The 19,967-nt window shown below is 44.7% G+C and overlaps 3 protein-coding genes across 3 annotated transcripts; 2 read left to right on the plus strand and 1 right to left on the minus strand.

Annotated features, from left to right (window-relative positions):
* Positions 1-802: 802 nt before the first annotated feature.
* Positions 803-3,810, plus strand: marcksl1b (MARCKS-like 1b). The gene is made up of 2 exons (XM_035634900.2): positions 803-1,176; positions 2,314-3,810. The coding sequence occupies exons 1-2, from the start codon at positions 1,090-1,092 to the stop codon at positions 2,863-2,865; spliced, it is 639 nt and encodes a 212-aa protein (XP_035490793.1). The 5' UTR covers positions 803-1,089; the 3' UTR covers positions 2,866-3,810.
* Positions 3,811-8,307: 4,497 nt separating this feature from the next.
* hdac1 (histone deacetylase 1) lies at positions 8,308-13,733 on the plus strand. Its single transcript, XM_035634645.2, has 12 exons — positions 8,308-8,464; positions 9,319-9,431; positions 9,936-10,053; positions 10,160-10,234; positions 10,328-10,466; positions 10,643-10,784; positions 10,871-10,963; positions 11,049-11,157; positions 11,246-11,626; positions 11,724-11,879; positions 11,972-12,017; positions 12,905-13,733. The coding sequence occupies exons 1-12, from the start codon at positions 8,416-8,418 to the stop codon at positions 12,930-12,932; spliced, it is 1,449 nt and encodes a 482-aa protein (XP_035490538.2). The 5' UTR covers positions 8,308-8,415; the 3' UTR covers positions 12,933-13,733.
* A 333-nt stretch (positions 13,734-14,066) lies between these two features.
* eif3i (eukaryotic translation initiation factor 3, subunit I) lies at positions 14,067-19,608 on the minus strand. Its single transcript, XM_035634646.1, has 11 exons — positions 19,460-19,608; positions 18,500-18,592; positions 18,302-18,389; positions 18,106-18,171; positions 17,787-17,936; positions 16,896-17,023; positions 16,560-16,670; positions 15,604-15,693; positions 15,428-15,501; positions 14,608-14,700; positions 14,067-14,518 (listed from the first exon to the last, which is right to left on the minus strand). The coding sequence occupies exons 1-11, from the start codon at positions 19,460-19,462 to the stop codon at positions 14,437-14,439; spliced, it is 978 nt and encodes a 325-aa protein (XP_035490539.1). The 5' UTR covers positions 19,463-19,608; the 3' UTR covers positions 14,067-14,436.
* Positions 19,609-19,967: the final 359 nt, after the last annotated feature.

The raw sequence follows: 19,967 nt of genomic DNA on the forward strand, positions 1-19,967 counted from the left end.
CGAAAGTGAAACTGTGGCACGACCTTTCTAGTGAGAGGAAAAATAGTACTGAAAGAATCAGTTATCTGATTTTTTTTTTTTTTAACAAAGATATAATTCATCTGCAACTATTTTGATTTGCGATTCATCATTTTGTGAGGTTTTTTTGGGACAAAAAAAAGAAGGAAATGATCTGGTTCCCAGCTGATATTCCCAGTCTTATGTGAAAACAAGTTGAATATGTTTGATTGTTTGAACATGAAGTTTGAACATCTTAATAGGAACCGTTTTCATTTTACATTTTAGAGACCAAATAGACCACTAGTGAATAGCGTTGCTATTGTTAATAAGTCTAGTTTTCAATTCCTATTACAGATTTATTATATTTGCAATAACTTCAATTGAGTATTAATACTGAGTTGTTGTCTTTAGCTGTCAAGGCACTTCCACATACTTATATACCCACACATGCGAATGTATATCCCTATGTATAACTGAAAAATGACAGCTCCTAAGAGTAGAACTGAAAGAAAACAGACACACACACACACACACACACAAACACACACACACACACACACACACACACACACACACACACACACACAGCAGCAGCAGCAGATTCACGTCTATAAAACACTCATTGGATTTTAGTTGATTTCATCGCAGGGGGTCTTCTGGAGGGGGCGGGGCCAATTAGGGAGTGAGAGGTGATTGGCCAGAGCCGGCTAGACGATGCCCTCGCAGGCGCCGCTGATTGGTCGCACCCGGGCCGGGTCCCGCCCACGGGTGGCGCCTCGAACCTTGCTGTAAATTGAAGCGTCGCGTTCAACCAGTGCCGAGTCTAGAGGATCTCCGTCTGCCAGGGTGACGAGTCCGACGCGCGCGCAAGGAGCAGGACGTATATCCGCCGCTTGACGACCCGAAAAACCCGCACTTTTCATCCTTTTGCCGCTGGACTAACTCTCCTGGGGGTTTGGATTAATTAACCAAAAAAGGAAAAGAAAGAAAAAAAATCCACTCGCTCTTTTTTTTTGGTGGCTTTTTCTTTTCGCTTTTTTTTTTCGCTTTAAATTTGCGTTGGAAGACACAAAACTCGCCGGCAAGACAATGGGATCCCAGGCATCCAAAGGAGAGGTGGCCAGTGAGGGGAACGCCGCTGCTGCTGATGCTGCAGCTGTCAAAACCAACGGACAGGTAATTACACCCAGCCACCCCCCCCCCCCCCCCTCCCACAGCGCACAGATATGATGTGTGCGTTCCTAAAAGTTGCATTTAAACATTAGCTTTTTTTCTTCTTTTTGTTTTTTTTATACCTCCTCCAATTGTAGTCGACGGTGAATAGATTCAACTTGCACGTGATGGGGCTCGTCAAGTGGGGGCTTTCGGCATCCCGGTCTCCTGCAGAATAAAAGCCCCAAAAATTTAAAACGGGAGGGGGGCAAATCAATGGCCAGTATATATATTTTTTGCCAAGTTCAAATTGAGTGTGTGTGTGTGTGACTGTTTTTAATTTGTTTAACGCAAATAAAAAAAAAAATCCGCGCAGCATGTGTGATAGTGCCAGGCATAAAGGGGGGGGGGGGGGGGGGGGGCTGGAGCGCACGTAGGCAGTCTACTACTCCTCCCTTGTTAAAATATGAGCCTGGCTGTCGTCTGCTCCACACACACCGACGTGCACTACATTTCGATTGTGTGATGATTTAAAAAAACAAACAAAAAAATATATTTGAATGTATCTATTTAGTTTGTTAATCGGAGGAGACGCATCCAGCTGTTAATTTGATTCTTAAAAATCATTATTGGATCATTATGAATGTAAATGAGCCCCCCCCCCCCCCCCCCCCCCCCCCCCCCCCCCCCCCCCCCCCCCCCCCCCCCCCCCCCCCCCCCCCCCCCCCCCCCCCCCCCCCCCCCCCCCCCCCCACACACACACAGTTAATCTGGTGACACCAAATATAACTTGATTCGAGAATAATATTAATTGAGATTATGAAATAGCGATTCATTTTAAATTCGTTATGGGGGCGAAATGAAGTGTTTCCATTCTGTCATCGATGAGCTCCAGCCCCGGTCTTTGTTGAGCCGCTGTCTGTCTGGTACCCTAAGCCGTCTGTGAGGCGCCACCGCCGCCTGTCGCCTGATTACAGTACTGCAAGGCGTCGCCTCGGAGCCGGACGACACGGTGGTTAATTGATGAGCACGACGATGCGCTGAAGACAAATGAGAAATTCCACTTTAAGAATTGGTCCTATGTTAGTTTCGTGCACATGCCAGAGGTTTAAGCATTTAAAAAGATAAGTCTCTTAATTATTTTTTCAATCCCTTCCCCAGGAGAATGGACACGTGAAAACCAACGGCGACGTCTCCACAAAGCCTGACGGGGACGCCGCTGCCACCAACGGCTCAGCGGAGGCAGCCAAGGAGCCCGAAGCCGGCGCGGGAGGCGACGCCATCGAGCCGGCGCCCGCTGCAGATGGAGACGCCGCCAAGCCCGAGGGCGAGGCCGCAGCCAAGGAGACCCCCAAGAAGAAGAAGAAGAAGTTCTCCCTGAAGAAATCCTTCAACTTCAAGCTGAACCTGAAGAAGAGCAAGAAGACCGAGGCCGTCAAGGAGGAAGCGGCGGCCACCGCCGCCGCCACCCCCTCCGAGGAAAAGCCCGCCGAGAACGGAGCCGCCGCTCCCGCGGAGGAGAAGAAGGAGGAGGAGGTGAAGGAGGAGGCTGCTGCTGCCGCCGCGGCTGAGGCCCCCAAGGCGGAGGAGGCCCCGGCTAAAGAGGAGGCCCCCAAGGAGGAGGCCAAGGAGGCAGCTGCTCCAGCCCCCGAGGCCACAAAACCAACAGAGGAGAGCAGCTCGACCCCCGCTCCTTCTGAAAAGAAAGAGTGATTGTATCTTTGGCTCACAATGAACTGGGTGAACTGTTTTGCAAGAGAGAGAGAGAAAGAGAGAGAGAGACCGAGAGAGAGAGAGAGAGAAAAAATTTAGAGTATATATATATATATTTATATATATATGTGTATATGTATACATATGTATATGGATATATGTATATGTAAATATATACACATGTATGTGAGAGACTCCTTCGACGTGCCACTTTTTTCGTCATGATAACAAGATGACAGACTAGATTCACTAGATCACTTCCCTGGTTACTGCTTGACATCTGGGCCCGGACTGAGTCGGAGGCTGTGGGTTGGTCGGTCGGTCGCTATGCGGAGAGCGGATTTTCAGTGGCTAGAACGCGAGCTATCGACACCATGAAGTGCAGACGGATGAAGGATGACCGGAAGGAGGAGGGAAGGAGCCGAGGCGTCTTTTCCCCCCAAAAATCTACCTACGAAGATGCCTCCCTGCCTAAGGAACGAAGCGAGACGAGATACTAGGACACCACCACCACTTTGAAATGACTGTTAATAAGAGAAAAAAAAAAAGAAAAAATATGAAATCAGAAAAATTAAGAGACTTGCCAACTTTTTACATTCCTATATTTTAACCCAAATTTGAAGTATTTTGTGGTGTATTATAGAGAACCATCTTAAAGATTCAGAGAAGCTATGTCTTTGTTTGTTTAAAGAGAAAAAAAAAGATGAATTTTGATTTTTACCTTACTATGAAAAAAAAAAAAAGAACACTTAAAAGCTTGCTATGTTCACTGTTGCGGTTTGATATGAAGCAGACTTGTTTATCTGTCGTGTGTGAGCCCGAATCTGCTTTGTCTCTGTAAATACATTGGAATCGATTTTCTGTTCTTTATTTTGCTAATGTTAACAGATGTTACTGGTTTTATTGTAAAGTTGATAATGGTAAATAAATGTTGGTTACCTGCCAGTTAATGTGTCTTCAACAGTTATTTACGTCATGCTTTTACCTTTGACGAGAGGGCCCGGGGGGGGGCATGCCAGCACAGGCACGTTGGCCCTCCAGTGCCAACCAATAGCCACATAGAAACAGTCTAGTAGCAGCACAGTGAGGACGAGGGACACAGAAGCTGAATTCTGGAACTGAGGGGACAGTTTAAAGGCTGATGCGCCTTTGACTCCAAGACACTTCACATTGTTTCGGTGTCTGCACATTAGACAAGTGAAAGCACAGAAGAAGAGAAAAAAACAAAACAAATTGGAGCAGCTGCACTGTTCCCTTTCCACATTTAATCTCAAACTCAATGACCGAAAGCTACACTGCACAACTAGCGAGGAAATAACACACTTAAAACAAAATATAATAATAAACATAATGACAACCTGCTGCGGTCCGTCATCATCGCCTCGTGCTACTGTTACACTACAACATACCATTCACCACTGGGGCGGTAAATTCAGAAACAGTGACGCCGTTTTGAATGGTCTATATTGCAGTTTTCTAGTCTGATGGACACACACACACACACACACACACACACACACACATCATACAGTAGATGAACTGCAGGCACAGCCACCAGGGGGCAACTTCGGGGATCAGTGTCTTGCCCAAGGGACGCTCGGGAATTCGGACTTGGAGGAGCCGGCGATCGAACCATCGACATTCTGGTCAGTGGATGACCCGCTCCAGCTCCCGGGCCACAGCCGCCCGCACTAAAGGCCCTTTTTTCAAGAGCTGTAACCCTGGTCGGCTACAGTTCATTCGGTGGGGAGTGTTCAGGTTTATCAGCACTATTTTTTTAACAGTTGCAACCCAGAAAATCTGAGTAGGCCAAACATTGACATCAGCAAAATATTGTTCTACTCATCAGTGTAACTATTATCCATTAATTATTATCCATTATTGGATTGGTCCAGCTTTAAACACACCCACAGAGAGTGATCCACCACTGAGCCCAGCGTTTTTTAATCCATCCGTGATTAGGTATCAAAAATTATTACACGTGTAACTCCCTGCACAAGTCACATTGGTCATGATCTGCGATTTTTCTACGAGACAATGAACGTCCGCATGCTTCTATCTGTCCAACACCACGATGTTAGCTCCGATGGCCCTCGGCCCTCATTCAGTCTTGTGGCTAAAGATGATGGTGGAGATAATCACCATCACCCTTCCCTTTCTTCTTCTCCTTCTCCTCCTTCCTCTTCACATGTACAGTATTTGACGGCGAGCTGCCTCCTGAACACGGCTAACTGAGCACATGCAGCAGCCCCCTCGCTCTGGGGGAACTGACCTAGTTCACATGGTGATATGATGAGCCGAGATCTGAGTTACATTTGGACCCGAGCTCCGAACAACATTCTGAATCGTTCAAACAAGGCCGCAGCTCCCAGAAGATACGGCCCCTCTCTGTCTCTCGAGGAAGGTGCATTCGCCGGCCGTTAACTTGCGTTTGTCTTTACAATAAAAGTTTCACATTGCAGGAGAAATCCTCACAAGACAAACATCTATTGGGTAAATCTTTCATAAAACCCCTATTCACTTTGACACCAGAAAACACACTGCACAGTCAGCCACGATGCATTTTCCACGGCCTCTCAGCGAGGCAAAAGGTTCTTTTTGTTCCATCTATATATTATTTTGTTGTTGTTTGCACCGTATACTGTACAGGAGATTATGTGACTGATCACTTCAGAGACACTGCATTTCTCGCTCAGCGCGGTGAACATGGTCTGCAGAGAGCTGGAAGACGAATTCAAACATATGTGAGCTCACGCTGTCACCTGGTGGCCGCTACACGTACAGTGCCACAGAGCTGATCGCCCATTGTCTGGTTTTTCTGATCTGTTCAGATTTTAGTTAAGAATCTGGAATGGTTGCAAAGCCTACACTGAAAAACCAGTCTCACTCTACACTATATATTTTTTATTCCTATGTGTTAAAAAAAAAAAGTGCTACAAATAAAGCACAAGTCACATTCACCCATGCACACACATTCATACTGCGCTGCTCTTTAGGGGTCTTGCCCAAGGACACATCAGCATGTGGACTGGGGGAAGCTGGGATCAAACCTTTGGGTCGGCCGGCGACTGGCAGTATCTCCTAAGCCGCTGCCCCATGATAAATCTCGTGCATTCGTCAAATGATGCTTGGAAAAGGATAGAAACTGGTGTTGTTGTGGTTTTTATTCTGTGCTCCCCTTCCATTTGGGACGAATAAAGCACTGAACTGAACTGAACTGACCTTTACTGGTTCCTTGTCAACGTCAACCTGTGCAGAACGGAAAAATATAAAACAAAATTAATACAAATAATTGTAAAAAAAAACATGCTGGAATAAAAATGCCCTTCATTGTCCACATGAAATTCCAAACTGATGTCAATAATGAACACGCTTGAGCAATGGGTGCGACAGGGGAAGCATTGGGCTTATTATACATATGCAGTGAGGTATGTTAGAGATAATGTGGATCAACAAACCATCAATAAATGAGGAAGAAACCCACTGTATCCACCTTTTATATAAATTACATGAAATATTAATCTAAGGCATGGAACTGAGTTAGGGTGAACAATCAGCTATTCAATAATAAAATAAAATAACGTCATATTATAGTTAAATAATTGGCTACTGAGCAATCATTACTGACATCAGTACTAATATGAAATGAGCAGAAACACTACTGATACATGCAGGCCAATTCAGTAACAGAAACAACAACAAAAAGTGATATTCATCAAAGTGAAATATAAACTACACGATGGCATTATTTAGAACAGAAAGGAAACTCTCATGGTCATTTTTCATATTTAAAATGTGCTTGAAGATGAACTGTAAATAAGCAGAGGGATTTTAATAAGTCCATAACTGAGTGAGTATCTTTCCCTTTTTGGTGTGATGATCAACAGAGTATTATGAACATGGTGACAGTTTTTCTCAATCGATTGGGCCCGTTTACTGAAACAAACTTACAATTGTCAAAACTCTCAGTACAATCCTCGCACCACGTGGTACATTCAGCCCACCACTCTATGTGATCTGCAAAAGTCGATTACTCAATCATAATAATTAACTCATTTTTCAAATGTAAATAAATCCATCAATGGATAAAATCTTTGTCATCAAAACAAAAGGTTCCTTTATCATTGCTCAGACCAAAACAGTCAAAGTGCAAAGACATCTTGTCAAAGGACAGTGTCCTCTGAAAGTGTTATAGTTACCCACAACTAAATATTGTCCAATTGCTAACATTGTATATTTACGCAGCTGAATAGTATTGATGTCAGCCGTGGCACACACTATACTTTCAACAAAACATATATTTTTCACATACCGGCTAACCTCAAATACGTAAAGAAAGCTTGTACAGTAAAAAAGATATACAATAGCAAAATTATCAGGAACTACTGTACAATATGTGCAAGAAAAAAGAAAATAGGTGAAAATGTATCAACCTCATGGGTCATCCAATCTCGGTCTGGCCACAACATTTCATTGACATCACACATGATATCCTCCCTTGAAATGCAACAAGGGAAAAAATCTGTAGGCATGACGCAGCCACCCCCTACATCAATCTGCCGTGATAATCCTCACAACTAGCATCCATTGCAAAAAAATGGATGCTAGTTGTGAGTAAGGACAAAATTGCAGTAAGGACATACAGCATACCTTCCATCTCCGTGCAGAAAAGCACTCCTCAATGGGATTTAGGAACGGGGAGATTGTGGGAGATGCTCCATCAAAAAACGTGGGATGGCAACAAACCATTCCCTCACTGTATTTGAACGATGGAAACTGACAGGCTATTGTGATTGTTGGTTGCTCTATTTAGCATGTAGTGATTTACACAGTGAACATGTGTATAATTGCATTTGAGAATAGTATGATTCAATAGCAGTGAACGCAAACTATTTTGATCTGCAAGGCTCACCCAGTGCATTTTGTGCCAAAGCAACTATAAATGACTATAGTCATGTGAACGTCTGACCTAATGTTCATATAAATAGTCATATAGTTTGACAAAGTTTAATTGTCATTCGACGATTGTGCCAAAGCGATTGAGGGAAAACTGTAATGTGTGGTGAGCTCAGTCGGACCTGAATATTCATTTATAATCATGAGGGAAATATTGAAGTGTGTGGGCTTTAGTTTTTATTTCTCCTCACGTTGTTCTGGGCCTGTGATAGGTGATGAGTCAAAGCATCAACACTGTCAGGAATCAGAAAACCTCTTGTGAATCTACACGTAGCTATAATGTTTATTGTGGATTTAATTAGTGTGATACACCTCCAAAACTAACCTGTCGCACAGAAGAACTACCTGTCATGGTACAAGACTATTAACTGCAGCACCAGTGTTAAGTGCAACAAAAAAAACAAACTGTGAACGTACACCTCCGACATCTGTTCATACAGTCTGCTGGAGCTGCAGCCTCGGCGGTCCTCGGTTTGTAAAACCGGCGCCTCCCAGTCGGGCGGCCTGAGCGTCTGTGATTGGTTGGCGAGAGCTCCAGCGCGAGCTCCCCCTACAGTTGCAAGCGAGGAGCCGGCGGGTACGAGTCGGTGTAAAATGGCGCTGTCTCAAGGAACAAAGAAAAAAGTTTGCTATTATTACGACGGTAAATATCCAGTGGGTGCACCCGAGCTTCTCTCGTGATCGACGCTAAGTAGAAATCGGAAAAAAAAAAAGTTCTGGAAATTTCACATGTATTTGATTCTTCCGAGTGTGCCCGCACGGCTAAGCTAGCTAGCTAGCTAGCTAGCCAGCCAGCCAGCCGGTGCTCGCGAGCTAACGTTAGCTTGCTCCATTGGCTAAGTTAGCATTTTTTTTTAGCTGTTAGCTTGGAACTGAACGCAGTATGTCGTCCGTTGTATCGTCTCACCTCCACGCAGTCTCAACGACCGGGCCCATTTCACCAATTTAGTAAAGCATTTTAAAGGACTGCGAATTGTGCACATGAGCTAATTGACTCATTCCGGGACCATAAGATAGCCATCAAGTTAACCGGCGCTAGCCACATCAGTGCTCCCTCAACTTGCAAGAAGTGGGGGATCCTGTGCACCGGTTTACCAGTCTGATTATGTAGCGAGATGAGTTAGTGTAAGTCATCATTTGTAGTTACGTTTTTGTTGTTGTTATTCATAAGCATTTTATGAAAGTGGCACACAATCAGGTGTGGAAGTGTACTTGGACGATTTAGCTGCGTCAAAGCTTTAGCCTTACTTGTTAATGCTGACAAACATTCGGGTCAGGTAGCACGTGATTAATCAATGCTACAGTCCAGTAAGAAATGAGCATCTTCATTTATGTCTCAGGTTTTAATATCAGGTTCACATGTACGTCCACAGTGTGAGACTGTGGTAACAGCAGGTGAACCGATAAGAAAGGTCACAACAAAAAAACTTCTGGGTGATTTGGAATCAGTAGGTTGATTTTTACGTAATTATGTCTGTGCGATCGTTTCTCTTCAAGGCGACGTGGGGAACTACTACTATGGCCAGGGCCATCCCATGAAACCCCACAGGATCCGCATGACGCACAACCTGCTTCTCAACTATGGGCTGTACAGGAAGATGGAGATCTATGTGAGTTAAACCACGCCGCGCCAACCGTAGACCCCTTTTTTCTTTTTAGACATACACTCCTCAAAGTGTCACCGTGGCGTCTGCAAGCATTAACCGTGTGAAGTCACACAACGTTCTGTAAAGCAAAATCCGATCTCCTGGATCGCCAGTAAGTGTTCTTGACCACACAATTGAGACGAGTAAGGTTTAGAGGGGTCAGAGGTCATGACCCCTTTAACATAGTTTGAAAGGGGGTGCCTAACCCTGGTACGAATTTTTGACATTAGGTTTTAATGTCATCATAAACTGTTTCATAAATCCCCCTTGTCAACTTGTGACATGATGGGCTCGGTGTCAGTTAGTTTGTTGAGAAAACGAATTGTAGACACAAGTAGAATATTTGGTTAACCTTGTATGAATATAGATTTACCAATCTTATGACTAAAACATGTCAACTGTGTTTTCGCTGTTTGGAGAAGGGGGAACCCTTGCCGTCTTCCTCATCCCTTCTCTGTCTGCTTCTAGCGGCCACACAAAGCCAGCGGCGAAGAGATGACCAAATACCACAGCGACGACTACATCAAGTTCCTGAGGTCCATCCGACCGGACAACATGTCCGAGTACAGCAAACAGATGCAGAGATGTGAGCGGCCGTTTTCTCTGCCGAGGAACGCTCTGGTAGTCTTACCTGTCCGCATCTTTTTTTTTTTTTTTTTTTTAATCTGTCCCGTTTCTTTTTTCCCTCACAGTCAACGTTGGAGAGGACTGTCCGGTGTTCGATGGCCTGTTTGAGTTCTGCCAGCTCTCAACGGGCGGGTCCGTTGGTACGTTGCTCCAACCATGACATCCTCTACAGTTGATACTATCTTTATTCACTGTCGTTGTATTTATTTGTCATTGTTCATCCCTTCCTGTAGCTGGAGCAGTGAAGCTCAACAAGCAGCAGACGGACATCGCCGTCAACTGGGCGGGCGGACTGCACCACGCCAAGAAGTCCGAGGCCTCTGGCTTCTGCTACGTTAACGACATCGTCCTGGCCATCCTCGAGCTGCTCAAGTAAGCCGAGCCCCGCTGTAGCCTTCTTTTTATACATGACTGATCTGTTTCTAATAATTCTTCTTTACATGCCAAACGTCATTTTCTTTCTCTTTCTTTGCTGGTGTACTTTTACTTCTGACATAGACCTTGAATCTGTCTGAGAATCAAGTGACACCATTCTCTGCTCTGTCCAGGTACCACCAGAGAGTGTTGTACATAGACATCGACATCCACCACGGTGACGGAGTGGAGGAGGCCTTCTACACCACGGACCGAGTCATGACCGTCTCCTTCCACAAGTACGGGGAGTACTTCCCCGGCACCGGAGACCTGAGAGTGAGTCGCATGTCTATTCTCAATTTAATCGCACAAACCACTTGTGCACGTGGACAGTTGTTCAGCGGTGTGTTCAACATGTGCAGGACATTGGAGCTGGAAAGGGCAAGTACTACGCAGTGAACTACCCACTCAGAGACGGCATTGACGACGAGTCCTATGAAGCCATCTTCAAACCAGTGAGTGTTTTTTAATTAAGTACTCGCGTGAAAAGCGTTCATCAGGCTCTTTCTGAGCGAGGGTCTTTGTCTGTGTGTGTTTCAGATCATGGCTAAAGTCATGGAGATGTACCAGCCAAGTGCTGTGGTCCTCCAGTGCGGAGCTGATTCTCTGTCTGGAGACAGACTGGGATGTTTCAACCTCACCATCAAAGGTATGAACGCGCCTCGCGCTCCAAAAGGACGAACACTCAAATGTTTTCTAAATGAAGTGAGAATTTAAACGTGCGTTCCGTGTTCCAGGCCACGCCAAATGTGTCGAGTACATCAAGAGTTTCAACCTGCCCCTGCTGATGCTGGGCGGCGGCGGCTACACCATCCGCAACGTGGCCCGCTGCTGGACGTACGAGACGGCCGTGGCCCTGGACTGCTCCATCCCCAACGAGCTGCCCTACAACGACTACTTCGAGTACTTCGGGCCCGACTTCAAGCTGCACATCAGCCCGTCCAACATGACCAACCAGAACACTAACGAGTACCTGGAGAAGATCAAGCAGCGTCTGTTTGAAAACCTGCGCATGCTGCCTCATGCCCCCGGCGTCCAGATGCAGGCGATCCCAGAGGACGCCCCCCACCCGGACAGCGGCGACGAGGACGAGGAGGACCCCGACAAACGCGTCTCCAGTAAGACACACCTGTAGACTTAGAGATTCTGGTCGCGTCTGCCGTCAAAGGGAACGTGGGTTGAACATCGCGCCTTGTTTGTTTTCTGTGCTTCCAGTCCGGGCCCACGACAAGAGGATAGCGTGCGAGGAGGAGTTCTCTGACTCGGAGGACGAGGCTGAGGGGCAGGGAGGGGGCCGCAGGAACGCCGCCAACCACAAGAAGGTCAAACGAGTGAAGAAGGAGGAGGAGAAGGAAGGGGAGGAAAAGAAAGGTAACCGCCGCTCACAAGGCAACCCAACAATTATGATTTGTTATTATTATTATTCAAACTCCATTAACCTGTCCTGTTGCTTTGTTTCCCAGAAGTGAAAGAGGAGGAGAAGGAAGAGGAGAAGATGGACACGACGGGGTAAGAGATGCACATTGAAAGTCTAATGTCTCAGAGTATCAAAGCTTTTGCAACATAGTTTTCAAAAGCAGAGGATATTAAAACAGTACCTGTGCTTCCATCAGGACATTTTATGTCTTTAGATAAAGTCTAAACACTGGAAATGACACAATCAGCAATAGGCTATCCTTCCAAGATGTATATCAGTAAGTGGACTTGATTGGGATTCAAAAATGGAGGATAATATGAATTGATGAAGAAAATCTTTAAAACAATAAACAACCAAACCTTTCTTTACTCCTGCAGTGCAGTGAAATAGAAGCTTTGAGTGTGGCAGTGTTTTGTTAAATTAATTCATAATTTTTGAATATTATAACAGAATTTTTCCACCAAAATACACTCCTTGGGTTATTTGTTGTGCGCTTTGCTCCTTTTGTACTAAAGTTTGTCTTAGTAACCAGGTTGCAAGAACTAACTTGAGTGTCTAGTATGTTTCTAAAAAAACTGTAATTGCTGTCGTTCGTCATGACCTAAGAAGAGAAGAAGTGAAATTGATGGCGCTGCCTGTGCTCCGTTTATTTTCTTTGTTCAGAGATTGTAGGTGGCATCTTCCTTCAGGCAGTTCTCAAACACATCAGTGCACAAAAACGTACAATTACATTTAAAAAGGTCAATCATGTTTAGGCAAACAGTAAAACATTGTGTAGTTGGGTGGAATCAAAGGTTGCTCACCTGTGACATCAATCGTAACCCTCACTGCTGGCCCCTTTCTCTTTGTGTCATGGGGATAAAACTTAGTTGTGTAAAGGAAAAATGTTACTACTCAACTGAAATTCTATTAGTTTGCCTGCTGACAGTTCGTTGCCAGATTCCAGTGTTTAAAGTCCCTTTCTCCGTTTGTGTTTCAGACCAAAAGAAGAGGTGAAGACAACTTGAAGTCTGTCACAGGGACAACGTGATGGTCGTGCCATTCTCCTCAAGCCCCACTGATTCCTTACACACTTCCCACGACGACAGGACCGTCTCGTATTCCAGTTTTATTGTTTCCACGGGCGAAACCTGGTTCACGTTGTACTATTTGCATTCGTTTCCAAGCTCAGCCAAGCACCAGTTGTGTCCGTGTTCACCAGAAAGTTTACAGGGTGAAGACAAAAATTCTGGAGAAAACAATTGGCCATTTAGTATAAAACAAATGCCATAACACCCTTTCCAGCCAGTGTGAACCAGGTCTGCTTTAATGTGAAGAAAAGCGGCCAGAGCGTTACTGTTTTAACATTTAACACGATTGTTGGGGCCTAGCTGAAATACCTGCAGACAGATGATCTAGAAGCCTAGTGCTCAGACCCTAAAAGTTATTTTCTTCTGTTTTTTAAACGTCTATTTATGGAACCGTTAGAATAACCAGCGTTAGCCTAACTCTCGTTTCGGCTCACGATGTTAATTTATCAAGCGTGTGCATGTTTAGAATGATGTCGCCTCTGCTGTGTACATATGACCCTCAAGTTTTTGTTTTTAATATCAGTCCCTTTAGCCCCATCCTCTTACGAAGACAGTGTTTTTTCAGTGACGTGTGAACGGGTGTGAACCTCTCCAGAGGCTTGTGATCTGTTTTAGATATTTTATACCATGATACATGAATGTGGAGTGAGCTGCTCAAACATTCTACATGTTCTATCCTTGTGAAATGTGCATTATCATAATTTTGTTAAAAAATAAAGAAAACCGATCTATATTGACTGACAGTTTTTATATTATTTACACAGTATACTATCAGAAGAATGGTTATTCCAGTGTATTTCTGTTTATTTTCCCCTCAACTAAACAAGCGCTCCAGCGGATCTGGATCCCTCTGAAAACGTTACCATGGCCGAGACCTATCTGATTAAGGTTATCTTGCAAATTGTTCCATAACTATTATCCTGAATAATCCTGCTAACAAGCAACCAATTACATAACCTCCTTCGTGGAGTTAAGCGCATTTTGTTTTGGATTTCATCAGGTTTATAAATGTTTATATTTATTCTGGTAACTCGTTAAAGTTGACTCACTAAGACAGATCACAGACACAACTTGAAGTCAATAAGTCATTTTATGGAGATTCATGGTGGAATGGCTTAACAGTGTTAATAACTCATTCTACTCAGTCATAGAATCAGGTTAAATAAAGTTCAGGAACCGGGGGGTGTGGGTCCAGTCTAGTCATGCTAACTTTGCAGATCCAAGGTACAAAAATTGAACTCTTAATTCTTCTGATCCTACCAAGACAAGTTTCCGAGTGAAATTACAAAAATGACCTTTTGAAATACACCACTGTCTCGTCTCTGAGCCGTGGTCTTTTCCTTTATTTGAAGTATTATGTGACTGGTCCGTACTCCCTCTTCCTCTTCCTGACTTGGCTGAGTGATGTAGTTGAAGCTGTGGGGTCAAGGAGCCGGATCCTTTATGCCTCCAGCTCAAAGTCAAAGTAATGTGGGTCAAAGTGATGAATCCTTACATATCCGTCTTCTCCTCCGCTGCTGTAGCTGTAAACCACAGTAGGAGAAACACGTTATCACGGTGACGACACACAGATTACGTCACGTTCTACAGCCGAAGCACATTCGTCTCTTACCTCTTGCCATCGGGGTGGAATGCCACGCAGTTGATGGGGCCGAAATGCCCCTTGACCCTGCCGAACTCTTCTTCATAGGCAGCGTGGAAGAACCTGAGGACGGGGAACAAGGTCATGTCATCGCGTAGGCAGTGTGTGGAAATTACAACCACGTCATTACGTTTTGGTTTTAAAACGGATCGCTGGTGCTGCTGCTACATCTCAGGGAAGTTTGAAAACTCAGTGGCTGCGTTGAGTTTCGGATGTACAAAGGCACATGGAAATGACTGAGCTGCAACAGTTAATCGATTAGTAATCGATAACAAAATTAATCTGCAACTATTTTGATAATTGATTAATCGATTCAAGTAGTTTTTATTAGTCGAGAAAATAATCAACAGATTAATTGATTATGAGCATAATCGTTAGTTGTAGCCCTAGAAATGACCAATCAGTCACTCACATTCCAGACTCGACAACCGGCAGTGAAGGCAAAGCGTTGTAAACACTTACCGTCAGTAACAGTTCCCCCTTGTTGTAGGAAATCCTCATCTAACTTTTAACCATTGCTGTTCCGTGTAGTATTGTCTGTAACTAAGTAACCAACTGCATAGGAGACAATCTGTTTCCTATATGTGAAAGGTCACATTATGTGTGTTTGTAAGGATGGTAATTAGAACATATTCAGAGCGAGGAGCGCACACGTGGATGGTGACCGTTTTAGGTTTAAAACGAGAATTAAAATGAAAACATGCAGCATGTAACATGTAACCCTCCGACCTCTGAAGTTAATGATGTTCAGCATTAACTTCAGTTCAAATCCTGCCACGTTTGACCTCACCTGGCCTCAAACTTGCCGATCCTGGTGGAGGTGGTGGTGACCTCCATGGCTTCCTGTCCACCTCCCATCACCACCTGGGTCACAAACAAACACGCACGTGTCAAGATCAGATACAACATGACCAGATACAGGGTTTGATGTAGGATACATGTCGCGCTGCGGGTTTTCTCTCTTACGTGATCCATGATGGGGGAGATGGCGGCGGAGTTGACGGGTCTCTCCGTCTTGAAAGTCTTGATGTGGTTCAGAGAGGTGGAGTCAAAGAGCTGCAAGGGAACAAGGAGACACCCGACACTCAGAGCAGTAGGATGTTAGACCGTGGACACGTGAAGGCGACGATCGCATTCCAGACACATGAATTTAGCCACGGTGGTGATATTAGGTCCATTAGGACTCATTTTACTGTAGCGCCGAGATCGAAAAGTGGCATGAACCAATCCCTAGTGGTAGGCCGATGTTAGACCCGTAAATAAATGTCTGCATGCATCTCTCTGAGAAACGTCCTGCTACGTTGAGTTTTATACGATGAAACGTATGATCGCTTTGTAATGACAAATCGTCATGCACAGAACAGTACGCAGTTATTTAGCTCTGGATGTCTGCTATCGATTAATCAGCTAGAGCTTTGGGAGTCAGAATCAGAAATACAACATGAAACTATTCTATTGTGCCGTCAGTTCAAACACATGAGAGAAGTATACAGTTGTTTATTTACAGGTCTAGCTTGCGCTCACACCGGCGGAACACGAGCGGCACACCACTAAGGATCTGTGGCATATGCTGCTGAACCACCAGCTACTTTACAATCACGGCGTCTCGCAGATTTTAAGCATATCAATATGTCGAATTATTTCCTTCTTTCATACAGACAGACAGACAGACATATACCTTTCAAATCCCACAAATGACCTCACTCCACAAGCTTTCATACACAAATAGCTTGTGTTTTGTTCCACTTTGCTAACTCACAAAATAACTAAAATGCTGGCAAACATAAAAAGGACACGTTCACTTTTCACACACACTTTTAACAATATACTTGGAATTATCACATTCTGTTCTTTACACACAACAAACAATTTAATGCTGAAACACTCCAGACTGTAAATGGCCGTGTGGACGGACGGCGTACCTTAGCAGTGTTGTCCTTCGAGGCAGTGACGAACATGGTGAGGTCCACAGACGTCTGCATGTCGTTGATATGCTTGGTGTGTTCCTTGGCCTTGTTCAGGATCTCTCCAGACTGTCCAAACACAAACACCATCATCAGGACAAGTAGGAGGCAGAAAAAAACAATTGCTCTGTCCAACCTCCTGGACGCCAGGATGCCTGGAATATTAACCCGTAAAAGCTTCATATCCTTCAATCACTGAAACGTATTCATACAACTCTTCTGGCAGGTAGGTATTTTCCCATTCAAGGTCATTTTATTGTCCCGGTCTCCAACATTCAAATGCGTTCCCAGTACCTTGGCGCTGAACTGGTTGATCTCTCCGTTCTCATGGCCGGCATTGACAAACTCTCCCAGGGGTCCCCAAACGGCACTGGTGATCTTGTGGTCGGTGCAGGGAATCGTCTGGTAGGGCTGGTTGTCCTCTGCAGAAAGAGGGATGTAAGGTTAGGGGTTAGGGTTATTCTCCAACAGTGTTACTGTCAAAAAGTGAACACACGAAGGAGTATTCATACAACGACATTTGACTTTGTCATGATGTTTCCTGCAGAGGAATGTTACGATTTTCAGTCATCCTACACGACTTTGCAGCAAGAAATATCTAACTTTAGCCATTTACAGAAATGCATTGAGTTCCGGACATTGTCTTGAACTTCCCCGGAGCAGCTGTGGGTGAGGACGCAAACGTCCACAGGTGTTGCTCCGGACATTCTCCGGAACCCCCCCCCCCGGGTCAAATCTTTGGAGAATGTCCGAGTGAACCCATGTGAGGATATAGCAGAAGTTCCGGAAGATTCTAAGCCCGACTGTTAACAAAAACACTTATTTCCACGGCGAAATTAAGGTCGTGTCCTGCCTCATGCTGCTCTACCCACACGCCACAGAATGTTCCAGAGATCATCCTGGTGTTGTGAACGCAGTACGACTAAGATCTACTAAGATTTTAGTAAGACAACTAAAATCTGCTGTGTTTGTCACTAGCGAAAAGTAAACTCTGAAAACAGCTCATCTCTCCTCACAATGGAAATAGCTGTGTATTGGTTGACACCAAATGGCAGCTGATAACATCAAGTGGTGGGTATGTGACAAATGCTGATTAAACTGGGTGTGTCTGATCTAGTTGCTACTTTTAGGGTCAAAAACATGTGGGTAAAATCAATGTGTGTGTGTTTGTGTGTGTGTGTGTACCGATCTGCTGTGGATCCCTCAGGTCGAAGAAGTTCAGGAAGCACTGGTAACCCATCTGCTTGTCTGTGGAGAACATGATGATGTTGCCGCTGAAGTCGAAGCCGCATGTCCTGACAGCGGAGTTGGTGTTGAACAGGGCCAGCTGTTTACCTGTGCAGGGACAGAGGGACCAGCGGGTTTCGTGGGTGTGTGATGTCAAACTACCGACGGGAACGTACAATCTGTGCTTTCTAATCCTGAATTCTATGCACAGAGAAATCTAACTGACTGGGGGGAAATTGTGTGCAACACAGCAGGTCTGCAACTTTTTTCTACCCACCGGTCTGACAGTCCCACAGTCGACAGCTGTTGTCGGCCGATCCCGTCAATACATTTTTTGTGTCCCCTGAGAGAAGACACGTTAAGGAACCCAACGTGTATGACAACAGCCGGTAAATCTTCAGACACTGGAATAGGAGCTCATACACTTTCTCTACGTTTGAGATAATAGAAGTGGATTTCCTTGAAAAGGATACAGTCGCAGTCGACACACCACACAGCTCCCGTGTGTCCATTGTAGGTGCCGAGCCTCTCGCCGTTGACAGAGTACCACACGTTGGTTACCTGCGGTGGGGCACATTGGAGCAGATGCACCGAATAAGATGCCAAACATGCGTACGTAGTGAATAATGTGACAGCCGGTCGGTGCGTATTCACCGCGACTATCAACTCACCGTGTCTTTGGCCACAGAGAACAGCAGGTCTCCTTCTCTGTTGTACTTGATCTGGGTGATGGACCTCTCGTGGCCCTGGAGCAGGATGGGTTTCTGTGGGTGGAGGGGGGGGGGCAGACATCAACATCTTGCAGGTCTTACCGAGTCGGACAACACCGCCACCAGCCGTGGACTTGAGGTGAGGACAGTTTTACGTGTCCATCTGAGCAGGTTTACTGATGTTTGTGTATTTTCTTCCAGGGAAATCTATTGGGGCCGCGCTGACTCGCTCGAGATTACTGCTTTGTTGACATACTTGTTTTTTAAGCACCCCCACCACAAACACACATATATAATAACCTCAAGATATTAAAATCTACGTCAAAGGGGGAAATAACGTGTGATGGGTAGCAACAACCAAGGAGTAGGTTGTTGCTCCACCACATTCTGTTCAAATTGAAGTCCAGGGCTTCGTCTGAACTCATACACCTTACAAAATAATGTGATTCACCTTGACTGAATTTCATGTGGTCGATCCTACTGAATGCAAATTCTTACAAATGATGACATGCAAGAAGGCCATAATCAGAATGTGTCCCTTGCACGAGCAGTATAGTTAAGAATTGTACTTTAACTATACTGCAAAAAAAATGAAATAAAGTATTATATAGAAGGAACAGCATAATGATAAAATTATTATAATGGTGATTATTACCGCAAATACTCCTGTGAATCATCGGGCATCACCCACATCATGCAGCTAACACTACCAGCTAGCAGCTAACACTACCAGCTAGCAGCTAACACTACCAGCTAACAGCTACGTTGACGCCGACTCGTTTCAAAGCGAAGCCATGCTAACGTTGGCCGCGGTACATATGCTAGCTAGGCTTGGAGCTAAACAGTCTCAACAAGACGACCACTATCGCGCGGGGCAACCTGCGACTCGCCGGGTTTTATTAATAGTAAGAACACACGAACCATTTCTGTCCGCGATGTGTTGCCACTCTATCCGGTATGTTCACTGCGTCTCCAGCTAAAGAGAGAAAAGATGAACACTCGTGTTTCGGGCGCCGGAGCCGAGGCGGAAAAGGAAAGTGAAGTACTTCCGGTGTAAGAAAGATAGAGATGGCGTCAGCGCGCCCCCTAAAGGTAAAACTGCATTGTAGCATGTAGCGAGCAGCAAGTAAATACAGCAATAATTAAATATCTCAATTCTCCAATTAATAATATGCATTTGAAATTGTATGGGTTTTAACCATTATATTAATGGTTCAATCAACGGCTGCAGTATATTAAGGTATTTTTAATTGATTTTCTCCGTGGTCTAAGAGTTTATAAGGGGTATTTTTATTTGTTAAAAGATTGTTAAAATTATTAGAAACAAAAAATTCACTCAGAGAGATTCTACAACGGCATTAACCAAATTCTCGGGCACCAGTGAGACGGTTTAACGCTGGAGAAAAAATGCTAGTCACATTTTGTTTAA

Source organism: Scophthalmus maximus, chromosome 5 (assembly GCF_022379125.1).
Source record: "Scophthalmus maximus strain ysfricsl-2021 chromosome 5, ASM2237912v1, whole genome shotgun sequence".
Classification (NCBI taxonomy): domain Eukaryota; kingdom Metazoa; phylum Chordata; class Actinopteri; order Pleuronectiformes; family Scophthalmidae; genus Scophthalmus; species Scophthalmus maximus.

Bases quoted from the DNA above. Each gene is read 5' to 3' on its own strand.
- eif3i (XM_035634646.1), bottom strand. The intron at 18,172-18,301 runs GTATCCTTTTCA...GTCTTCTCTCAG, and splicing joins GTGGTGTGTCGACTGCGACT to GGGACACAAAAAATGTATTG. The intron at 17,024-17,786 runs GTACACACACAC...CTCTTTCTGCAG, and splicing joins GAGGGATCCACAGCAGATCG to AGGACAACCAGCCCTACCAG.
- hdac1 (XM_035634645.2), top strand. From the start codon at position 8,416: ATGGCGCTGTCTCAAGGAACAAAGAAAAAAGTTTGCTATTATTACGAC. The intron at 8,465-9,318 runs GTAAATATCCAG...TTTCTCTTCAAG, and splicing joins AGTTTGCTATTATTACGACG to GCGACGTGGGGAACTACTAC. The intron at 11,627-11,723 runs GTAAGACACACC...CTGTGCTTCCAG, and splicing joins CCCCGACAAACGCGTCTCCA to TCCGGGCCCACGACAAGAGG.
- marcksl1b (XM_035634900.2), top strand. From the start codon at position 1,090: ATGGGATCCCAGGCATCCAAAGGAGAGGTGGCCAGTGAGGGGAACGCC. The intron at 1,177-2,313 runs GTAATTACACCC...TCCCTTCCCCAG, and splicing joins CTGTCAAAACCAACGGACAG to GAGAATGGACACGTGAAAAC.